General features: G+C 38.1%; 1 protein-coding gene across 4 annotated transcripts in view; it reads right to left on the bottom strand.

Moving 5' to 3' along the window:
* Positions 1-21,009, bottom strand: part of LOC310641000 (schwannomin-interacting protein 1) — a 345,609-nt gene that overhangs the window by 39,230 nt on the left and 285,370 nt on the right. For 2 of the 4 annotated variants that reach the window (XM_083363604.1, XM_083363602.1), the window contains exon 1: positions 4,281-4,447. The exons of the other annotated variants lie outside the window; for them this stretch is intronic. In XM_083363604.1, the coding sequence (XP_083219730.1) occupies positions 4,281-4,310 (30 nt within the window). In that variant the 5' untranslated portion in view covers positions 4,311-4,447. Of the gene's footprint in view, positions 1-4,280; positions 4,448-21,009 lie in introns of those variants that run through there. 4 annotated transcript variants of the gene reach the window in all.

Consider the following 21,009-nt stretch of genomic DNA (forward strand, 5'->3'; position numbering starts at 1 on the left):
AATAAATGAAAACAAAATACCACAATGGAAACAAGTCCATAAATGATCTGGAGTCAGGTAAAAGTATGAAGATATCTATATTTGCAGAATAATTCTGTGCATATTTATGTGTGTATGAAAATCCAAGTAGACTAATAAATTTCAAAATTATATTTAGTGTAACGCTGGGGCATTCCTATATACCATCGGTTATACACTAATGGATTCTGTATGTGTTGTGACAATGTAACAGACTGGAGAACAGCCATGAAAATGTCAAAGGAGATAAGAATGGTAAAAATTCTTCTTAGGAATTGTTGGAAAGCACTGTTCTAAGAAAATGTCCAGTACAATAACAACTTCTTATAAGGTTTAATTTTTGGTACCCTGGTCATTATCACTGCACTTCTTTGAATCTAATCCAATTGCTCTGAGTCCTTCTTAATGTGTGAATCCAGACTGGGCTGCCAGCTAAGATAGGGTTTGACTGAAATAAATAGACTGAAACTATTTCTGTTGATGCAGTCAAACATTGAACATTGCTGGCTCATATAAATACCTTTAACCCATTTTTTTTCCAGTCTGCCAAGATAATTTTGAAACTTTGGCCACAAATGGGTTTACACATTGGACAAGCTGTCATGCAGTTTGGTGTGGATATGCATAGATTTCAATCTAGGCTTTCTGGTTTACAGGAGATCAGGATTAAAGTAAGTTATTGTTAAGTAGTGAAGTGGGCACTAGAAATCTTTTGCAGTACTTTCGTGGCTGGGAGCAGAATTGTAATAAGTATGAGAACCACAACTTTCAGCCACCCCTTCCCTTGTAGAGTTTGATTTTAGGAAGGGATTCTTTGTTTATAAACAATGTATAGGCTATGTTTGGTTGTTTCCTGTTGAAATTGAATTGGGGTCAGAGATGACTTGCAGTGTACTTGTTGCCTATCTCTGGCTTAGCGTAAAGAATGAACTCATCTAAGTACTAATACATGTGCAGCCTTATTCAGTTTGGTTCTTTCCAGATTTGTTAGAATGTAATTGTAATAATTCATTAGCCATCATTCATAGACCATAATAAAATCACCAATGGAACAGTGATTTTACAAACTGACTTTGGTCCAGACATCTATATTCTTTATTGGTAGAGAAATTTGTACTTGAAGAGATATATCAGTACACAGAACCTCTAAAATCAAGTTCTGCTAAAACACACATTCAAAACTCAAGCAATGCAGAAGCAATGCTTCTAAACAAAAGAAAAGATTACATTTTACATATTTTTTTTATCCTGCCTTTATTAGTTTTTATAAATAACTCAAAGCAGCAAACATATCTAATGGTCCTTTCTCCTCCTATTTATTTATTTATGCACTGGTATTGATTGCTCTCATCTCTGCTTGCCAAAAGCAGACAAACTGAAATAAAAATTCAACAGTTGACTTTAAAATGTTCATTTCCAGCAAATACATCTTGGAGCTATAGTACCTACACAACTGGTTCTAATGTTAAAAAAATCCCTTCTCCTACATGTACTATGTATGTTTGAAGCACTGCTTTCTGTTGGTTTAGCCTAGTACTAATATTTCCTCTCTTCATGGTTGTATATATCTCTGGTTAGAGAAACAGGCAATTGTATGGGGTCTGTGAAGGCATTTTGAACATTGTAAGTATTTCATAGATACTCAAACAAAATGGCCACCCTGGGGTGGACGTGGTTGTTTGCAAAATGAGTGCCATGGTGATCAGACTGTTGTAAGTCATGTACCAGAAGTAAAATGGCTGAGTTCTGCTCTCCATCCATTATATCCCTGTGATTCCCTTATCTTTTTTTTATGGAAAAGCAGACATCAAAGAAAAACACTGGGTTGCAGCCATCCAGCATTATTTATTTATTTATTATCCATCCATCCATCCATCCATCCATCCATCCATCCATCCATCCAAAATTCTGAGGGGGCTTCTGTGCAACCAGAACAATCTTGTAAACAAGGTGGAGATGGCTTTGTTTTTCTGTATTTAATTTCCCATTCTTTTTTAAAAAAATTAAAGCAATCCCAAAGAAAGCAATGAATCCTTACTTATAAACCAGAATTTACATAAGCAATTCATTGATCCATGCAGACTTTTCCCCCTCTCTGTATGAAGAGGGAGAGTTTTGTATGGAAAAATAACCTAGGCTAATAGTTTACAAGCCCACAGCAAGATTCATTTTCGAAGCTGGTTTACTAATCCTGGCTTGTTTAAACAGCATAAAATATCATCTCAGTTTTGAACCTCATACGGAATTCTCTCATTTCTATTGTTTGTCCATTTGGCACATAGAAAAGGGAAAAACCAGGTGATACATTAGTTTGTGGCTATACATCACTTATGGCTATTAAGTCACAATTCATGGATTATTATGATAATATAGGGAGGGAAATCAAAGTGTAGAAATGTCCTTAGTGACTTTTGGTTCTACATCAAAAATAAATGAAGAGTCTAATGTTTGAATAGCTTGTTTTAAAAAGGATGAAGCACTATATTTTAATAGCACATAGCTGTTGACTCAATGCATCTAGAAAGATGATGCAAACAAGGCATTTATTATCTACCCACAGATGGCAGTGATAGCAGCTTTTAGGATTTTTCCTCCTCTCCATGAATGAAGCAGCTTTTGCTGCTTGCACTGTGGGAATCTAATCATATTATCTTTCAATTGGACTCTAAAATTTAGATTCTGTATCACGGTTGGGTTAAAAATATGAATTAACATAATATTTCTGTTTTTTCCTTAGCTTAATAATGGTGTGATAAACTCTTTTTGTTTTTAAAGTAACTTTGATTACTACAAAGATTTTATCTGTTAACGTACAATTTATATCCATACCAAATTCATTATGCCAGACAACCAAACTTTAAAAAACAAACTATGTAAAAATCTGTTTGCTCTAATATCTCTGATGGTACTCAGTGTACTTTCTGCTAATCAAACTTGCTAAAGAACTGAGTTCTTTTTCAAAAGAGACAAAAGATGACCTTTTAACATCAACTAGAATTCAAAATATGGCTCTAGAAGAATTCTTTGTGACACAGCTGGGTATTTATTAACAATTAAAAAGCCAGTTGTTTATCCCTACACTGTCCTTAAATAGCATTATCTTCTTGCATTTCCATCTAAATTATTATATACAGGGACATATCTTTTAAAATAAAGTATAATGTCAGATTTATCCTATATCAACTTTTCTTCTATAGTTGTCCATTTGTCTAAACAAACTGAAAACATAAAATACATTTTTAAAGTGTGTGGAGCACTATATAAACTAACATACCTACTAAAAACCCACTGAAATATTCCACTATAAAGAAACCATAGGGAAATTCCGATTAAAAAAAATCTGAGTTTGGTTTAGTGTTTTATATTGCTTTGATGATTTTTTCCACAACATTCATTCTTTATACCACCTTCCAATTACACACAGCCTAAACACAATACAGCTCAATACCTCCTACTGGAGTCTTGAAAGGTCCCTGTACAAAAAGATATAAAATGGTAGAATATTATTTGTCAAAACTGTATGCTATCTACATTTTATATGTTTTGTTTTTGAAGTGTTATAATGCTCATAGGAAAACCAGTAGTAACGTTCTTTAGAAAAGAAGCAAGCGACTTCTTTCTCCCGAGGTCAGTAGTAAGAAGTAAAGGTAAGCACTATAATCAAAACACAGATTTTAAAGATAAATAACAATAAACGTTTGATGCAGCTTATTGGCATATTTCTTGCTAGTTTAAAATCCACGTATATTGATGCTGATGACAAGCTAAGGAGAACTGGAATGCATAACTCCTATAACAGATATATACTTTAACAATATTTATTTTTTTATCAGTTAACCATTTTCTCTAAATATCCTCAACACAGCCAGTAACATCCTCTCGTATATGGAATAAACTGAAATCTTATCAGTTTTTCAACCCTAATGAAATGCAATTAGGAAGCAGCACTAATTATTATTTTGTCCAGAGTTGTTTTCATTCACTCTGAGCAGGCACATAGATACTGATTTAGCAACAGATACTTAACAACCAACTACCTTAAAGAAAAATATGGATTATTTTCCTTCCTGCTCATCAAATCCCCTAGCAGCTGCACTGAAAAGAAAAGAGGATAAGCTTAAAAAAAGAAAAGAAAAGAAAAGCTATTCAGTTTTGCAGTAGCTGAAAAGAAGCAACTTGCTGCATTGAAAAAAAAAGGGGGGCAGGCCTCCTCTCTTATCTCTTCCGATGGAAGATTAAGGTAAAAGAGATTCCTTTCTTACCTGATAAGAACAGTTTTCCTGGTGTACCATTCTCAGTGCATCATCCAGAAAAGCAGATCGAGGAGCTGAGACTGTTTACCGAAGCTGCAAACTGAAAACCCTGCAGGGTCTAAAGAAGAGGACGGCTTTCTACAGAGAGAGGCTTCCTGCAGATTAAAATGGATGCTGCTTCTGCTGTTTCAACCTGCGCAATGGCACTGCCTTTGCTAGCAAGAAGCAGTAGAGCAGAGCAGTTCCTCTCAGGGAACCAGCAACAAGGCTTAATAATAGGTAGCCAAGGCTGTTCTGAGGGGAAAGGAGGGGGGGGGAGACATGCGTTGCTAGCACAATCAGCCAATTATATTATAGGCACAAAGGAAAAGATTGGCATGACGCAAGTGTGATCTTTTGGTGCTCTATGTAGGCAGTTCACAGCGGAAATATTCTAGTCCTCATTAAAAAGGAAAAGGAAAGGAAAAAGGTGAACTTAAGCACTGCCACAAAGGTCTAATCCTATCTTTTCTGCAGTCGTTTTTCCTCGATAAGTAGACTTTAAATCAAACTTGAAGGTGTAACTTGCACATTCTAAGAACTTTTTCAAAGTCAGCCATCTTAAGAAAATACCAAAATGTTGCTCTGATGACTTCTTTTTGTTTTTAATATACTGAAAATGAAATGTTAAAATCAGGAGGGGGAAAAGAGATGAGGTCTTTTTCCTTCAGAAAAACAATCATTAAAATCACTAAAATCAGATTCAGTGGGGTGATTTTTAATTACTGATTTCTGAAACAACGCAACTAACATTTTCTAATTAACCACTAGTCTTGGTAAACCCTTCTCAAAAATGGCTTGAGGCCACCACAGGATGCATTGTTATTGATCTGCTTCTGTATACTGTTGAGCTGTGTTTACCCAAAAGAGAGATGCCTGGGAATGTCAGACAACCTCCCACATGTAAAGATTAGAATTTGAAGACAACTCCTCTAAATGAAACCTAAAATGAAAAACAGGTTATCTCAGTAAAACAAATTAGAATTTGTTCTAATTGATGCTTCATGGAGTCAATTAAATAACATTTAACATCCCTAAATCAGCCCTTATTTATTAATGTGTTTATATCCCTCCTTTTATAAGCTCAAGGCCCCATACGTAGTGTACCATCCTCCTATTTTTCCTACTCCAACAGCCTGTCCAGTAGAGTCAACTGAGAGTGAGTGACTGGCCCAAAGTCATCCAATGAGTCTCTATGGATGAGGTAGGCCCATGATGGTGAACATGGACCTACCTACTTTTAACTAGAAGATTCACTGGCATTTTTTCTTTATCCCTGAATGCATCTTTGTTGGGAAAAAATGTTAAATTGTTTCTTTGCAAGATTAATGTACAGATCCATGCCCATCCAATTACTCTAAGATGTGGGTGTCACATGATGTATCTTTATAATTTAGCCTTTGCGGAGCTGGGATGAGTGTGGCCTGCATGTGACACATCTGGCCCATGGGCCACCAGTTTAACACTCCTGCTCTAAGAGAAAAAGAAATAGATCACTTCCCTAAATAACATGATTCCTAAATAAGATGGTGGTCAAACTATTTTCCAAAGCACCAAAAGGCAAGAAAAGAAAGAATGGATGAAAACTAACCAAAGAGATGAGTAGCCTACAATTAAGGAGAAATTTCCTAATGGTGACAGCAATCAACCAATAGAATAGCTTGCGTTCAGAAGCTGTGGATCTAAAATTTATCTAATTTTTATGGTATAGGGTCTCCTGTTCAAGCAAGGGTTTGACTAGAAGACCTTCAAGATTCTGTTCTATTTCCTATCCTATCCTATCCTATCCTATCCTATCCTATCCTATCCTATCCTATCCTATCCTAACTGAATCCAGAGTTTTCCAGGTCTACCTTGGAACTTGTGAGGGCTTATCTACTGTAACTCAAAACATTTTGGAAACAAACATCCTTTAGATTTGTCTTTTAGTTATTATTTCCAACTAAAAAAATATGAACTTAATAAAATGTATAGTATTAACTGGGAAAAATAGTTAAAGATATTTAGAAATATTTCAATCTACTAAGCTACAGTTCATTTTTCTGCATTCCTTATTTTAAAGACAAAACAGCAACAGCACTCTCTGGTCTGGTAGAATGGACTAGAACAGTGATGGCGAACCTTTTAGAGACCGAGTGCCCAAACTGCAACCCCAAACCCACTTATGTATCGTCGGGTGCCGGGTGGGCATGGCCAATTGGATGGGCGGGGCAGACTGGGTGGGACTAAAAAGTTCAATCAATCAATTCCAACTTTGCGAGATCTTTTTTTCTCCCGCGAGAAATTGAAATTGATTGATTGATTGAACCTTTTTTTTTGCACACGGCAGCGGAGGCCTAAAGCGAAAAGGTTTTACAAAACCCAGCTGAAGGCCTAGGACTGGGGTAACAGCACGTGTGCCCACAGAGAGGGCTCTGCATGCCACCTGTGGCACACGTGCCATAGGTTCGCCACCATGGGACTAGAAAATGAAGCAGGCGTTGGCTTTTACAAAGTCATGAAGCTGGTAAGTTTCATGAAGTTAAATTTAAGTATTACAGACATTTACACAACAATCCTCTGGTTGGCACACTCCTCTAATACAATCAAGAGGAGACTGAAAGCTCTAGTTTCCATTTTTTAACTAAGCGGGACTCTTCCTCACAGCTCTCCTCCCACCACTAGCAGAAAGCTAAACCGCTAGCAATTTTGTTATTGAAATACTAATCCCAATGGCTTCTTTTCACCATAGACAATGTATTCATTTCATGGGCATAGAAGTCCACCTTCTTTATGTCATCAACTGGCAAAACAACCCCAACCCTGGCAGTGTTGTTGTGAGATCAGCTGCTTGGCCTGGGAAAAGTAGCAGGTGAGGGAGGACAAGAGAACAGTCCTTGGCTCAGAGATCTGGACTAATTCATATAAGTGACAGCCCAAATGGCAGCTGATAAGCACCTGAAAGGGAGTTGCATAAGCCATTATTTCATTCTGCTGGTCCACTGGGCAGTTCTTCCCCATGAGCTGTGGTTTGGCTGATTTTGATTGCAAATTGAAACAAGAATATTGTGTGCAGTTTAGTTGCCACATTTGAAAAGGGATATAGTGGAGCTAAAGAAGGTTCTGAGGAGGGCAACCAAGATGATCAAGAGGCTGGAGCAGATTCCCTATGAAGAAAGGTTGTGACATTGGGGACTTTTTAGTCTGAAAACGAGGCAAAATAAAAAAGGGACATAACTGAGTTGCACAAAAGTATGCATGGTGTGGATAAAGTGGATAAGAAAAAGCCATTTTCTTAAAATACCAGAAAGATGAGATTGAATAATCAGGAAATATTCTTTTATTGAACATATAATCAAACTTGAGAATTTGTTATCATAAGATATGATGCTGGCTACCAGCTGCTGTTTTCAAAAATCAATAGGATCAATTCATGGAAGTCATGGTAATCAATGACTATTAACCTTGATCACTGCATGATTGTCTCTGAAGGCCATCTGGTGATAGACCAGTGGATCTCCTTATGCTATTTGTTGGCCACTGTGAGACTAGATAGGCCAGGGCGCTATATGTTCTTTAGTTAAGAATAGTGTGAAGCTTCCAAAGCAGCTCAACAATAGTTAAAAAGCAACCCAACAAATCCTGTCAATGGGGAGGAGGAGTACTTCATGGAGTAACAGACAGAAAGCCAACCAGCTTTACTGGGCCTGAACCAAGCTGAAGGTTGGTTGGATACATGCTGATATGCAAGGATATCATATTGGTTGGATACAAGCTGATATGCAAGTTTGAAAGAGCTTGCCCATCTCTGCCCCAAGGAAATCTCAATACTGCGTTGGATGACCAGACAGCAAGAACCAGGCCATTACCACCCTAAAAGTGCCAACAATGCTAGTATGAAGCCATTCCCTAGCAGTCAACTGACAGTAACTTCAACACAATGAATGGTTAAGTGTACCCAATTCTGTGGTGACTTGCTGGCTGCTTAAGGGGAAATCACTGCTTTAAAACAGCCAAAGACAACTTCAGGCTGATAGTTGAGCGATGAATGGGCAGCTGATTTGATGAACAGCTGATATGAAAGTTATGTGCATGCACAATGTCACCTAGTGCAAGTATTGCCTGTGCATTTACACATAGCGCGCAACAGCTTTGTGGCAGCCTTCCAAAAGTTGTTAGAATGCTTTGACATATGCTAACACACTTTGTGAACCATGTCAGTGTGGAGCGTTATTGTTTTAATAGAAAATGATCTTATCTCTTAAAACAGTTTTGCACAATTTCCTATATACATTCTTGCTGGGAGGGGGAAGAATGAGAATTGACATCCATCATGTTTGGAACGTTTTAAATGTTATTTTGTTAGCAATCAAGGACTGTAAAGAGCCAAGAAATAATGGTATGGTATGGGAAATAAGAATATTCCAGTTGATTGTGTATGTTTCCTTTTTTTCTTTTTCTCCTGCCAAAACTCAATGGAAATTCTGATTCTGATATTTGCAGCATAATTTCGGGAAGCTTTAGAACTAGGAATTAGGAACTTAGGAATTTTGTGGTGCTGGTAAAATGGGCTTACAAAATGCAACTTCTAACATGTTTTAGTGTCATAAATATATACCGTACTTCTTTTTATTTTAACATCATAATTTCAAAATAAAGTGTGTTATATCATTTTACTGTATCTTTTCCAAAATGAAATACAAAAAAGATTAAGCTGGTTTGTGTGTAGTTGCAGCAAGTAAGGATAGAATGAGTATGAATTTCTAAAAATAAAACCTGATATACTAAAAATACAATGGCAAACAATTCCAGCAAAGGAAACGTGGAATTCCAGCAAAGAATGGTATAAGCCAATATGGCTGCTCCCAAAATATAATGGAAATCTGAAACATAGAAAGATTCTTGGAAGTAGATCAGTCAAATGGAAAAAGTTCCTCTAAAAGACCCAAATTTCTAAGGCTAAAGTTAAATGAGTAAAAATTGTTAAAATGAGTTAAAAAAAAGAAAGCATACAGTGAATAACAGACATATGGGAAGATTTTATGGCAAAAGGACTGACCTGAAAACAGTTCAGCATCTTGTAATGTCAGCATGGATTTATTAAAAATGTTTTTTCAAACTAGTATTAAGTCATTCTGTTTTTTTAAAAAATGAATTAATAGACTGTAGGAATACTGAAGTCACAGATGATTTGAGCAAACATCTGACAGTTGCACTTGAACAGATAATAAACAAACACCAAGAATGCTCATCAATGGTGTATCATTAAAGTGGCTGAAATGTTAGCTGAAATGGTCTTGGAACTCTCCAACAGTCACCCAGTTACAATGACTGGGTAAAGAGGTAGAAGGAACATTAATTATATCTGCAGATAACACAAACTGTATTAGCTAATGCTATATAAGACAAAACATTCAACATTACGCTAAAAAATTAATAAGCGAGCTGAAAATAAAGGGAGGAACAGAAAAATGATAAGTTATGTATTTAAGAAAACTACAGTGAAAGAATAAAGTACGGTATAGGGAACATATTATATGATAATAGTATCTATGAGAAAGATTTTGGAGCAACAGTTAATCACAAGCTGGATACCAGTCGAAAGTATGACATTACTGTTAAAAAGGCAAGTGTAGTTTTGGGCTGCATGAGCATAGGATACGGGAAGGACCACCTGTACATCTTAATGATTTGGATAAGAATATTTGTGAATAAATTATAAAAAAAATCTGCAAGGAAAAGCACTTGGCTATGGAACATTAAAACAATTAAATAAACAAACATCAAATTCTTGATAAAAATGTTTGACGTGTACATATCTCTCACCCTATTCCTCTTCAGAGTAAGCATCATTTTACAGAGTGAAGAAGGAATAAGTGACGGTAAAGCCAAGAAGGTAAAGACTGGTTTTAAAAAAGGGAATACTGTGAAAATCAGTTTGTACTAATACCATAAATTATCTCTTTTTACCACTGCAAGTCAAGCTTGCTTCTACCAGGCCCACAGACTAGTTCAAGTACTGACTTTTGTTCTTTAAACATGTCTTTTCATCTCTTTCTTTTTTCAGATTCTCATCAGCTGCATTCAAACACATCTTTCTCATTTTTCCCTTCTTCTCAACCCATTCTTCATTATTTTAATCTTTTACCATTTATATTGCTTTAACTATATTTCATGATTTCTATTATTTTTGTAACCCAACCAGGGTTGCAAGTTACATATTTTGCAAATAAAGAAATAAATTTATTCTAAATGAATACAATCTTGGATTCCAGCACTGATTATGATTTTGTTAGGATTATGAAAAAGTCATGACTTTGTCTGAGTTTCTCTCACACGCAAATGGTTATTTTTATATATAATCTCTCATATTAATTCATCTCTTCATGGCACATATCTCATTAATAATTCTAATAAAATAACTCCTTTCTTCACAAATTACTGTTATATTAATAGCCCAAGTGACTCAGAGCTATTTCACACTGCACAAATTCTCAGGGCTGTGGCCTGTTTCGCCAGGTATACCTTTGGTGTAAAACAGCAAAAAACAACAACAAAAAACAGCTCATATAACAGCTGATTCTTTTTAAGATGGGCTAATTGGTTTGCTTTCTACAGATGTTTTTGCAAAGATCATAAAATTGTGATGCCATAACCTACTTGAATGGAAAACCTGTAATTCTCAACGAAATGTAACACCCTTGTTAGGAAAAACTCTCCGACCCTTACAAAAATTAAATAAACACATTAAGTGGCTATGAATACAACTGTGTGATGGCTGTTCAAAAATGGTTGGCTTAGCAAATAAACAATTTCATTAGAATTAGCAACTTTCATGCAACACCAAAAACATTTGTTCTTATTTCTGTCCATTTCTACAGTACGTATATCTCTGTGTCTATCATTCTCATTCCTTTATATTATATTTTCCAAGATTTAAGTGTACATTTTGAAAGTTTCTCTTCTTTGGCTTTTGCAAAGAGAAATATAGAATGACTGAATAAATATTCCAGATGGAAGATCCAATCTTAGTACTAATGGTGATTCACTGGAGACAAATTCCTACCTTGGAAAAATTCAATAAAAGATTGAAAGGAAATCTATAAAGAAAGTTTCAGACAGATGTTATTTTGGTTTAAAACTTTTCCCTAATTGAATAATATAGCTCACAGGGATTAAAAACTGTTCTGGACTTTAAACAGTTTGAAAAGTACTGCAATTATTTATTGTGCAAACTGACTAGAAAAAAATCTAAGCGTGTGTTCAGTAGTGGACAGGATTATGAGAAGGTTGAGCTCCTCCACATGCTTACTGGACCCGTGCCCTTCCTGGCTGGCCTATGCAGCTCGAGAGGGGACACGAGGCTGGTTCCTAGCGGTCATCTCGGCTTCTCTGAGTGAGGGTCACTTCCCCACCGCCTTGAAGGAGGCGGTGGTGAGACCTCTCCTCAAGAAGCCCACCTTGGACCCATCCTCTTTGAATAACTTTCGTCCAGTCTCCAATCTTCACTTCCTTGCGAAGGTTGTTGAGAGCGTGGTGGCGCACCAACTTCCTCAGATCCTGGATGAAGCGGTTTATCTAGACCCGTACCAATCGGGTTTCAGGCCGGGCTACAGCACGGAGACGGCATTGGTCGCTCTGATGAATGATCTCTGGAGAGCCCGGGACAGGGGCCATTCCTCTGTCCTAGTCTTATTAGACCTCTCGGCGGCTTTCGATACCATCGACCATGGTATCTTGCTACGACGCCTCAGGGGACTGGGAGTGGGAGGCACGGTTCTGCGTTGGTTCTCCTCCTTTCTCCAGGGTCGCTCGCAGTCGGTGCTGACAGGGGGACAGAGGTCGACCCCGAGGCCTCTCGCTTGCGGAGTCCCTCAGGGGTCGGTCCTCTCGCCTCTCCTGTTCAACATCTACATGAAACCGCTGGGTGAGATCATTCGCAGTTTTGGAGTAGGGTACCATCAGTATGCTGATGACACCCAGCTTTTTATCTCAACTCCAAACAATATCAGTGATGCCCTAGACGTGATGTCCCGCTGCCTGAAAGCGGTCCGGGAATGGATGGGGAGAAACAGGCTTCAACTGAACCCGGACAAGACTGAATGGCTGTACGTACCGGCAAGCCAGGATATTCAGAACGTCCCACTTCTTAACATTGGGGACAAGTTACTTCCACCTGTTGATAGGGCCCGCAACCTGGGTGTCCTCCTAGACTCGCAGCTCTCCCTGGAAGACCACATAGGAGCTGTGACCAAGGGGGCCTTCTCCCGGGTTCGACTAGTTCGCCAACTACGGCCTTATCTGGACCTGGATTCCTTACGTACAGTCACCCATGCCCTTGTGACCTCTCGCCTAGACTATTGTAACGCTCTCTACATGGGGCTGCCCTTGAGATCCACTCGGAAGCTTCAACTGGTGCAAAGTGCGGCGGCACGGACACTCTTGGGAGCCTCCCGATACTCCCATATCACACCTCTCCTCCGTGCGCTGCACTGGCTTCCGGTTGCCTTCTGTGTGAAGTTCAAGGTGCTAACAATGACATACAAAGCCCTACATGGCATGGGTCCGGACTACCTACGGGAGCACCTTCTGCCAATGTCAGCACCCCACCGTCCTGTGCGCTCCCACAGAGAGGGCCTCCTCAGGGTGCCACCGCTCAAGGAATGTCGGCTGGTGGCCCCCAGGGGGAGGGCATTCTCAGTAGGTGCGCCAGCCCTCTGGAACAGCTTACCAACCGAAATCCGGATGGCCCCTGACCTCCGTACCTTCCGTCGCGACTTAAAAACTTTCCTGTTCCAGCAGTCCGGCCTGGCATGATAGCGTTAATTGGGGTCCCAGTTTGTTTTCATTAGTGTTTCTTATTATTTTATTGTTCAACCTGTATACATTCCTTCCTCTGTACACCGCCCCGAGTCCCTCGGGAGAAGGGCGGTTTATAAAAACTAATTAATAAATAAATAAATAAATAAATAAATAAATTCCTGAGTGAGCCCTGAGAAGTTATAATCTCCTCTGCCTTCCATTTACCTAAAAAAAAAAAGCTTTTTAAAAACCACATTGGGAAACACAAGCTGTTTCCAACTTCCTGGTGTAACAGAACTATTTCTTGTACATAAAGCAGATCATAGGGTTGGTGCTTACAAGAAAGGGTTGAGACAACAACAACTGGGAAAATAATCCTTCGGCTAAGGAAAGTCTCCCTGGATTGAAACTTCACTCTTGTTTGCAACAAGGGCACACTTCCATATTATTGCTAATAATATGCAAGAAGCCTTTTTCTGGAAGGTTTTTTTTTAACTTTCCAATCTAGCCTCAGGGATTTTCTGATGATCTCTCATCCAAGTATCTTTCTGGATGATCTTTCTCCATCTCTGCTTAATTTTCAGATTAGCCAAAGGCAACTAGATGCTTCCACCTGCTGTAACATCATATTGTTGCTACAAAATGCTTCTCTTACTGTAGTGGGCAGACGGAATTGCCATACGGGACAGGTTGAAGAGCCAAGAAAATGGTCAGATAAGAGGACAGAATTTTGGGTAGGAATATAACCTGAACAAACATCTCAGACAAGACCATTCCTAGTTCTATGAAGATAAAAGAAAGGGCATTCAGTTTTCATTGCATTCAGACCTGTAAGGTTTTGTTGCTATAGGTTTACAATAAAAGGCTTATGTGACATTGGATTCCTAATCTCAACTACCTTGAAGTGCTGACACATTGTTTTGATAATGACTATCTGATGCATCGATATAATTGTCTCTCCATACTTAATAGTTTATAAAAAGATAAAGAATACAATCCTGGTTAAAATAAGATTTCAAAAAGTAACTATCTTCATTTGCCTAAGTGTTGCAAGCTACCATCTAGTGGTCAATCTGAACATACAACTATTTATAGCAGTTTTCTTTCCTTTGAGATGATAGCAAAGTATAATAAATAACAGATTCTCCTGTATTCTATTATTTTAGAATCCTGCCCAATTTGGACAGTGTTCTCCAGTTATCAGTTAGGACTGTCAATTATGAATCATATAATAATAATAATAATAATAATAATAATAATAATAATAATAATAATAATAATAATAATAATAATAATAATAATAATAAGTAGTAGTAGTAGTAGTAGTTGGAAGGGATCTTGGAGGTCATCTAGTCCAACCCCCTGCTCTGCCAGGAAACCCTATACCATTTCAGGCAAATGGCTGTCCAGTCTCTTCTTAAAAACCTGCAGTGTTGGATCATTCACCACTTCTGGAGGCAGGTTGTTCCACTGGTTAGTTGTTCTAACTGTCAGGAAATTTCTCCTTAGTTCCAGGTTGCTTCTCTCCTTGACTAGTTTCCATCTGTTGCTTCTTGTCCTTGTCTCCTCTCTCTCTCTCCCTCTCTCTCTCTCTCTCTCTCTCTCTCTCTCTCTCTCTCTCTCTCTCTCTCTCTCTCTCTCTCTCTCTCTCTCTCTCTCTCTCTCTCTCTCTCTCTCTCTCTCCCCCACACACACACACATGCCTGGGAAGGCTCAGCTTTAGAAGAGCTTCATGTCATTTCCTACATTTGAATCTTTCATCAGTGCAATTAGATTTTAATGAATCCCAATAAACACCCATCATGATCGTTTCTCTTCCTACTAAAAAAATAGCCAATGAACCAAAAAAGTAGGAACCCCCCCAAGAGATTTAATAATGTACAATATAAAATTTATTTATTTAAGAGAAATTATTTATTTAAGGTAGTCTTTACTTATGACCAGTAGTTAAGCAAGTGTTTCAAGTTCTGACAGAACGCCCCCCCCCCCAAGTCACATAATCATATTCTGGGCACCTGACAACCAGCCTACATTTACAGCTGTTTGCAATGTGCCAGTCATTTGACCATGATTTATATTTTTTAATCAGTGTTTACTTCCAGTTTTTGGCAAAAAATGCCCATTGCGGACCATGAGTTTGCTTAATGACTGCAGTATTCACTTTAAAACTGTCATGTTCACTTAATATGAATTAGTGAACTGCCACAAATGTGGTAAAATAAGGCCAGTCACACAGGTATCTCAACTTACAAGCATCATGACATAAAGTGGAAATTTCACGCTCATTATTATGGTTGCAAATTGAGGACTATCCGTATGTTTAGTATAACTATTCAGATAGTTGAGAGCCACATACTATATAAAACTTACTAAATAAAGCCAATAAAAATCACACACAAAAATCAAACCTTCATTTTATGGGCCAAACGAATTTCAGATGAGTTTACAAAATGAGGATGATCACTGAGAAAGTCTTGTATATTGATGCTAGACTGGCTTCAGATTGTAAGGTATAGCTGGATTCCTGTAATCTTTTAGGTACTTTTAAAAGCCGTAGTGGCACAGCAGTTAGAATGCGGTATTGCAGGCTAATTCTACCAACTGCCAGGAGTTCAATCCTGACCTGCTCAAGGTTGACTCAGCCTTATATCCTTCCGAGGTGGGTAAAATGGGGACCTAGATCAGGGGTGTCAAACTCAATTTCATTGAGGGCCGCATCAGCATTGCGGTTGCCCTAAGGGGGTCGGGTGGGCGTGGCCAGGGTGGGTGTGGCCTACTGGGTGGGCGTGGCTAGAGTGCATATGGCCTACTGGGTGGGCGTGGCCAGCTCTACATCGTTCGCATCAAGGGTGCCTATGAGGGCCTGGGCAGGAGTGGGACAGATCTGAGGGTCTCTGGCAGAAGGAGGGTCTCTGGGCCAGGGCCAAGGCAGTGGGGGCCGTTCCCTCACTGTTTCCAGGATGGCTTCGCGGGCCGCATGAAACCACTTCGCGGGCCGGATCCGGCCCCCGGGCCTTGTGTTTGACATGTCTGCTCTAGATTGTTGGGGGCAATATGCTGACTCTGAAAACCACTTAGAGAGGCCTGTAAAGCACTGTGAAGTGGTATATGTCTAAGTGCTATTGCTGTTTTATACACTTAGCATCTAAGTCATTTAAGACTTTCAAGTCCACAACCAGCACCTTAAACTACAATTTTGATCTTTCAGAAAATCCCAGTGCCACATTTGGACTAATTATAGCTCTCAAAGGATCTCCAACAGCAGTTTTTGTAGTCAGCATTATAATATGCTAATAGGTGACAAGGCTTGTGGATCCCCTGGTACATTCCAGGGTATTCCAGAAATGGTTGCAGTTGATTCACCTCCCAAGAATGAGGAAATATTCCCTATGCCATAGTGATTGCCTGTTGAGCATACAGATGAGCATATGCATCATATAGAAGGATCTCTATATAAATACGTGTGTGTGTGTGTGTGTGTGTGTGTGTGTATGTGTCTCTCTGTGTGTAAAATAGGAAACTATCAAACACAACTGCATGATAAAGTGCTTAGGAAGTCAGCCTTCCTTAGAAAGATGGTCAAAATATTCTTATCTCTTGCTCCTTTTGTGATGAGTACAAATAGCACCTTTCCAGTGCTTAAATTCCTACATGTTTTGAATTCAACAAGCTTGTTCCACTGTCTGCAGCCTCACTGTTACACCCTATTCTGGTATTTCAGGAATTTCTATGACTTTTAACTCTAATCCTTTAAGCTACTGAAAGGAAAAAAGAAGGCTACAGCTTGAATGAATGTGTCTAACATTCATTTACAGTACTATTAAATGCCTGTAGAAACATTTTTTTACAGAAAGTCAATCTTAAGTGAAATTAGTTCCCTTTAAATATTTTTCAATAGAAACAGCATGTGCCACATATCAGAAATTATCTTTCATAACTATGGAATAAAACAAGATGAGACAGATGCTAAAGTCCAAGGCCTGACATAAGCAGTAATTTATTACACTAAATTTATTTCTAAAAAGGCTGAGTTTCTGGCTTTTAAAAATATCAACATATGAATAACTGAAAAAAATGTCTAGTAACTTGAATGGATATATCCATTTGAGATAAAAAAATATTGGTATCAGTTTAATTATTGTAGTTTCAAATAACAAATAATAAGCAGACCAACCAACCAACCATAAATCCTTCTTTGACTGAGTTTGATTCCTGATGATTTCATGGAGACATCCATGCAGTTTGTTTGGTAGCAATGATAGACATTTGCCATTGTCTTCACTGTACAGCCTAAGAATTCTAGGTGTTTTCCAATCCTCTGGAAGCTTAACAAGTTGGATGCTGTTCAGTTTCCAGTCTAAGCCAAAATCTGCCATGTGAATGAAGCATATGCAAAATATTCTATTTTTGTAGATAAAACGTTCCAAGGAACTGTGGAACATCCCTGTATTCAACTGGAGGAAGCTAATTTGGCCGTTTTGGAGATAGTGGAAGTTAGGGTTAGTTTTTCCCAGCTGGGATGATCTCTGAAACACCAGAGCAGAAATATTGCCTTGACAAAGAACAGACATCATGGGGTATTTCACACTCCAAATGGCCTCTGGCTATGCAATTATATAAAGTAATGAATGCATCTGCAAGTTACGGTAAATGTGCTGATTTTTTTTCTTTTCTATTCCTTTCTGTTTAAATCTCATTTTTTTGCCATTATTAACTGCCTTAAGGGTTTTGCAACATGAACATGCGCAGTCTCCCCAAATGTACCTGATGTTCAATTCAAAATATTTCTAATCAGGATAGAAATTCTGGGAGTTGCAATTAAAAATAGCTAAAGGGCATGGATGGTGCATGATGTATATAAATATGCAATATGTATATAAATGTGACCCAGGTTTTAAACTGTAAGGTACCACAAGAACATTATTAATCAGAGGCTCCAGGTACTTTTTAATTTAAGAGTAAGCCTTCAAAATCCAAGGGACTGGTTTGGACAAAACTCAGCAGCACTTTTTCGTGTGACTGCTGATAAAAACAGGAATGCCAACATGATCGCCAACGTCTGATAACGGATATGGCACAAGAAGAAGAAGCCTTACTGTTTACAGATATTTTTCAGGCATATAATTCCTAATATTTGAGCTCAAAGATCTGGCCATAATGGTATTTTCCTAAGAGCTCCCCGCTAGATCTTATTATAAAAATATCTACTTGATGGACTTTAACTTAATCTTCAATTTATTCTATGAGTAAAAATCTAAGTTCCTTTCTTATTTATTGTATGCACATGAGACATAGTAATATTGGCTGGTTATTTATAAGAGGCCTGAAAACACCTATCTGCTACTTACAAGAATGACATGACACATTTTGTTATGCATTCCTGTATATTATTAGTCATACTTTTGGAATCACCAGTTTTGGGAATATTAGTTGTGGCAATATATATTCAAGTGTTTCTGAGTCACAGTTAAGAAAAATGACATAATGTTATATATATTAAAATGCAGATATTTTCTGGAATGGAATCATAAATGTGAGATGCATAGCCATAGAAATTAAAAAATCAACAAACCATCTCTATCCATATAGTTTTCATAAAAATCACAAAGATGAATTTTGAAATATATTTTATTTTTATTTTTATATTTTTATTCCCATTTATATCCCGCAATTCTCCGAAGACTCAGGGCGGCTTACCATCTAAGCACAAATCAATGTGCTTAGCAATTTGTTGTCTGTCTCCCAACTAAATTTATTATATGAACCACTAAGCAATCCATATTTATCCATAGTTTATCCTAATCAATGTAAAGTTGTTTTGAGTGCATTGTTTAGTTACCATATTGCTTTATAGGGAAAAAAACATTGTTTCAAGACTGTACCAAATCATGAACTTGCAACAAGTGATATTCCAGTGTGGAAGACAACATGTTTTCTTATTTGCTTTATTCCCCTGCTACCAAAATTGCATGCTTCTAAAAATAAAGAATTCCCCTGATGAGCTCTCTTTGGCTCAATACTCTGCTCTTTTTAAAATAAGCTGGTCTCTTTATTCATCTATTGCATTTACTTCAGGCGCTTAGCTTCCATTTCCTGGATAAAGGGGAAAAATGCAATACAGGCAGTCCTCGACTTACAACAGTTGTAACAGTTCAAAGTTACAACAGCATTGAAAAAAGTGACTCATGACTGTTTTTCAGTTCTGACCTTTGCAGCATCCCCATGGTCACATGATCAAAGTTCAGATTCTGGGCAACTGGTTCAAATTTATGACCGTTGTTGTGTCGCAAGGTCATGTGAACACCTTTTGCGACTTTCTGACAAATAAAGTCAATGGGACACCAGATTCACTTAACAATTGGGTTACTACCTTGTCAATTGCAGTGATTCACTTAACAATTGTGGCAAGAAAAGTTATAAAATGGGCAAAGCTCACTTAACAAATGTCTGACGTAACAACAGAAATTTCTGGCTCCATTGTGGTTGTAATTTGAGGATTACTTGCAAAGGGGTAGGTCTAGTATAGATTATTGAAAGCCCTCAGATAAAGACTGCTTCATGGATCTTTTGTCACAGTGCAGCAATTTCTCCCACACTGTCTGAATACTTCCTTTACCAACATTCAAAAATGATTTGATGGTGAACTAGACTTCTTGGCAACATGGCCCTTAGAGACTGGGGTGTTGCATCTTGTGTTGAGAAAAACAACCCCCAAGAGTTGCGGTGCTTCTTATTCTTACTGTTATCATTGAGTAGGAAAATGAAAAAAAACATTGAGTCAGGCTACCAAGGTTGAGTGACATTTTGCAATTCCAGGCATAAGTCTCTGTCTGAGTTTTATATCAACTAAAGTGGGAAATTAGATGCTTCAACAAATCACTGTCTCTTTTTCTCTCTACACAGTAGAAACTCAAAAGACAACAACTGAGGGTGCCATTGGAGTTGTGATTATCTTTTTTTCTCCTCAATTATAGAAAGTTATTCTGTGATATATAAAGCTGTATTTTAAACTATGAAAATAGCAGTGCAGGTAGTCCTTGACTTACGACCACACTTGAGTCCAAAATTTCTGTTGACAGTTGTTAAGTGAGTTCTCCTCCATTTTACAAACTTTCTTGCCACTGCTGTTAAGTGAATCATTGCAGTTGTTAAAATCAGTAACCTGGTTGTTAAGTAATCTGGCTTCCCCATTGACTTTACTTGTCAGAAAGTCGCAAAAAGTGATCACAAGATCCTGAGACATGCCATTTGCCAAACATCCAAATTTGATCACCTGACCATGGGGATGCTCCAAGGATTGTAAGTGTGAAAATGGTCATAAATCACTTTTCTTCAGTGCCACTGTAACTTTGAACGGTCACTAAATGAATGGTTGTAAGTCAAGGACTAGATGTAATGCAAATACTAAAGATGTTGAGCTTGTCAGCTGAAAAGCTGACCTCCTGGGTCTGAGAAAGTGCTGTGTGATGGGGTAAGCTCCCATTATTCACCCCAGCTCCTGCCAACCTAGCAGTTAGAAAGCATGAGAATGCAAGTAGATAAATAAGTACCATTTTGGTGGGAAGGTAACAGCGTTCTGTGTGCCTTGGCTTATAGTCATGCTGGCCACATGACCACAGAAGTGTCTTCGGACAATGCTGGCTCCCTCAGCTAAGAAAGCAGATGAGTGCCGCCCTGCAGAATCAGGCACGACTGGACAAGGGGAAACCTTTACCTTTATAGTAAAGATAAGTCTTATTCATATGTAAATCCACGGATGGACCTATGTATGGATTGGCACAAATTGTTCATAATTTATTTTTTGATTACATTTTTATACTGCTGTCTAAGGCAGGCTTTATTGCTGAAAACTTTCCTATTTAACATTATATATGTTTTGATCTTAAGGACAGGGAACCCAAACCATTAATTGGTGGCC

Source organism: Vipera ursinii (assembly GCF_947247035.1).
Source record: "Vipera ursinii genome assembly, chromosome: 5".
NCBI classification, from domain to species: Eukaryota; Metazoa; Chordata; class Lepidosauria; order Squamata; family Viperidae; genus Vipera; species Vipera ursinii.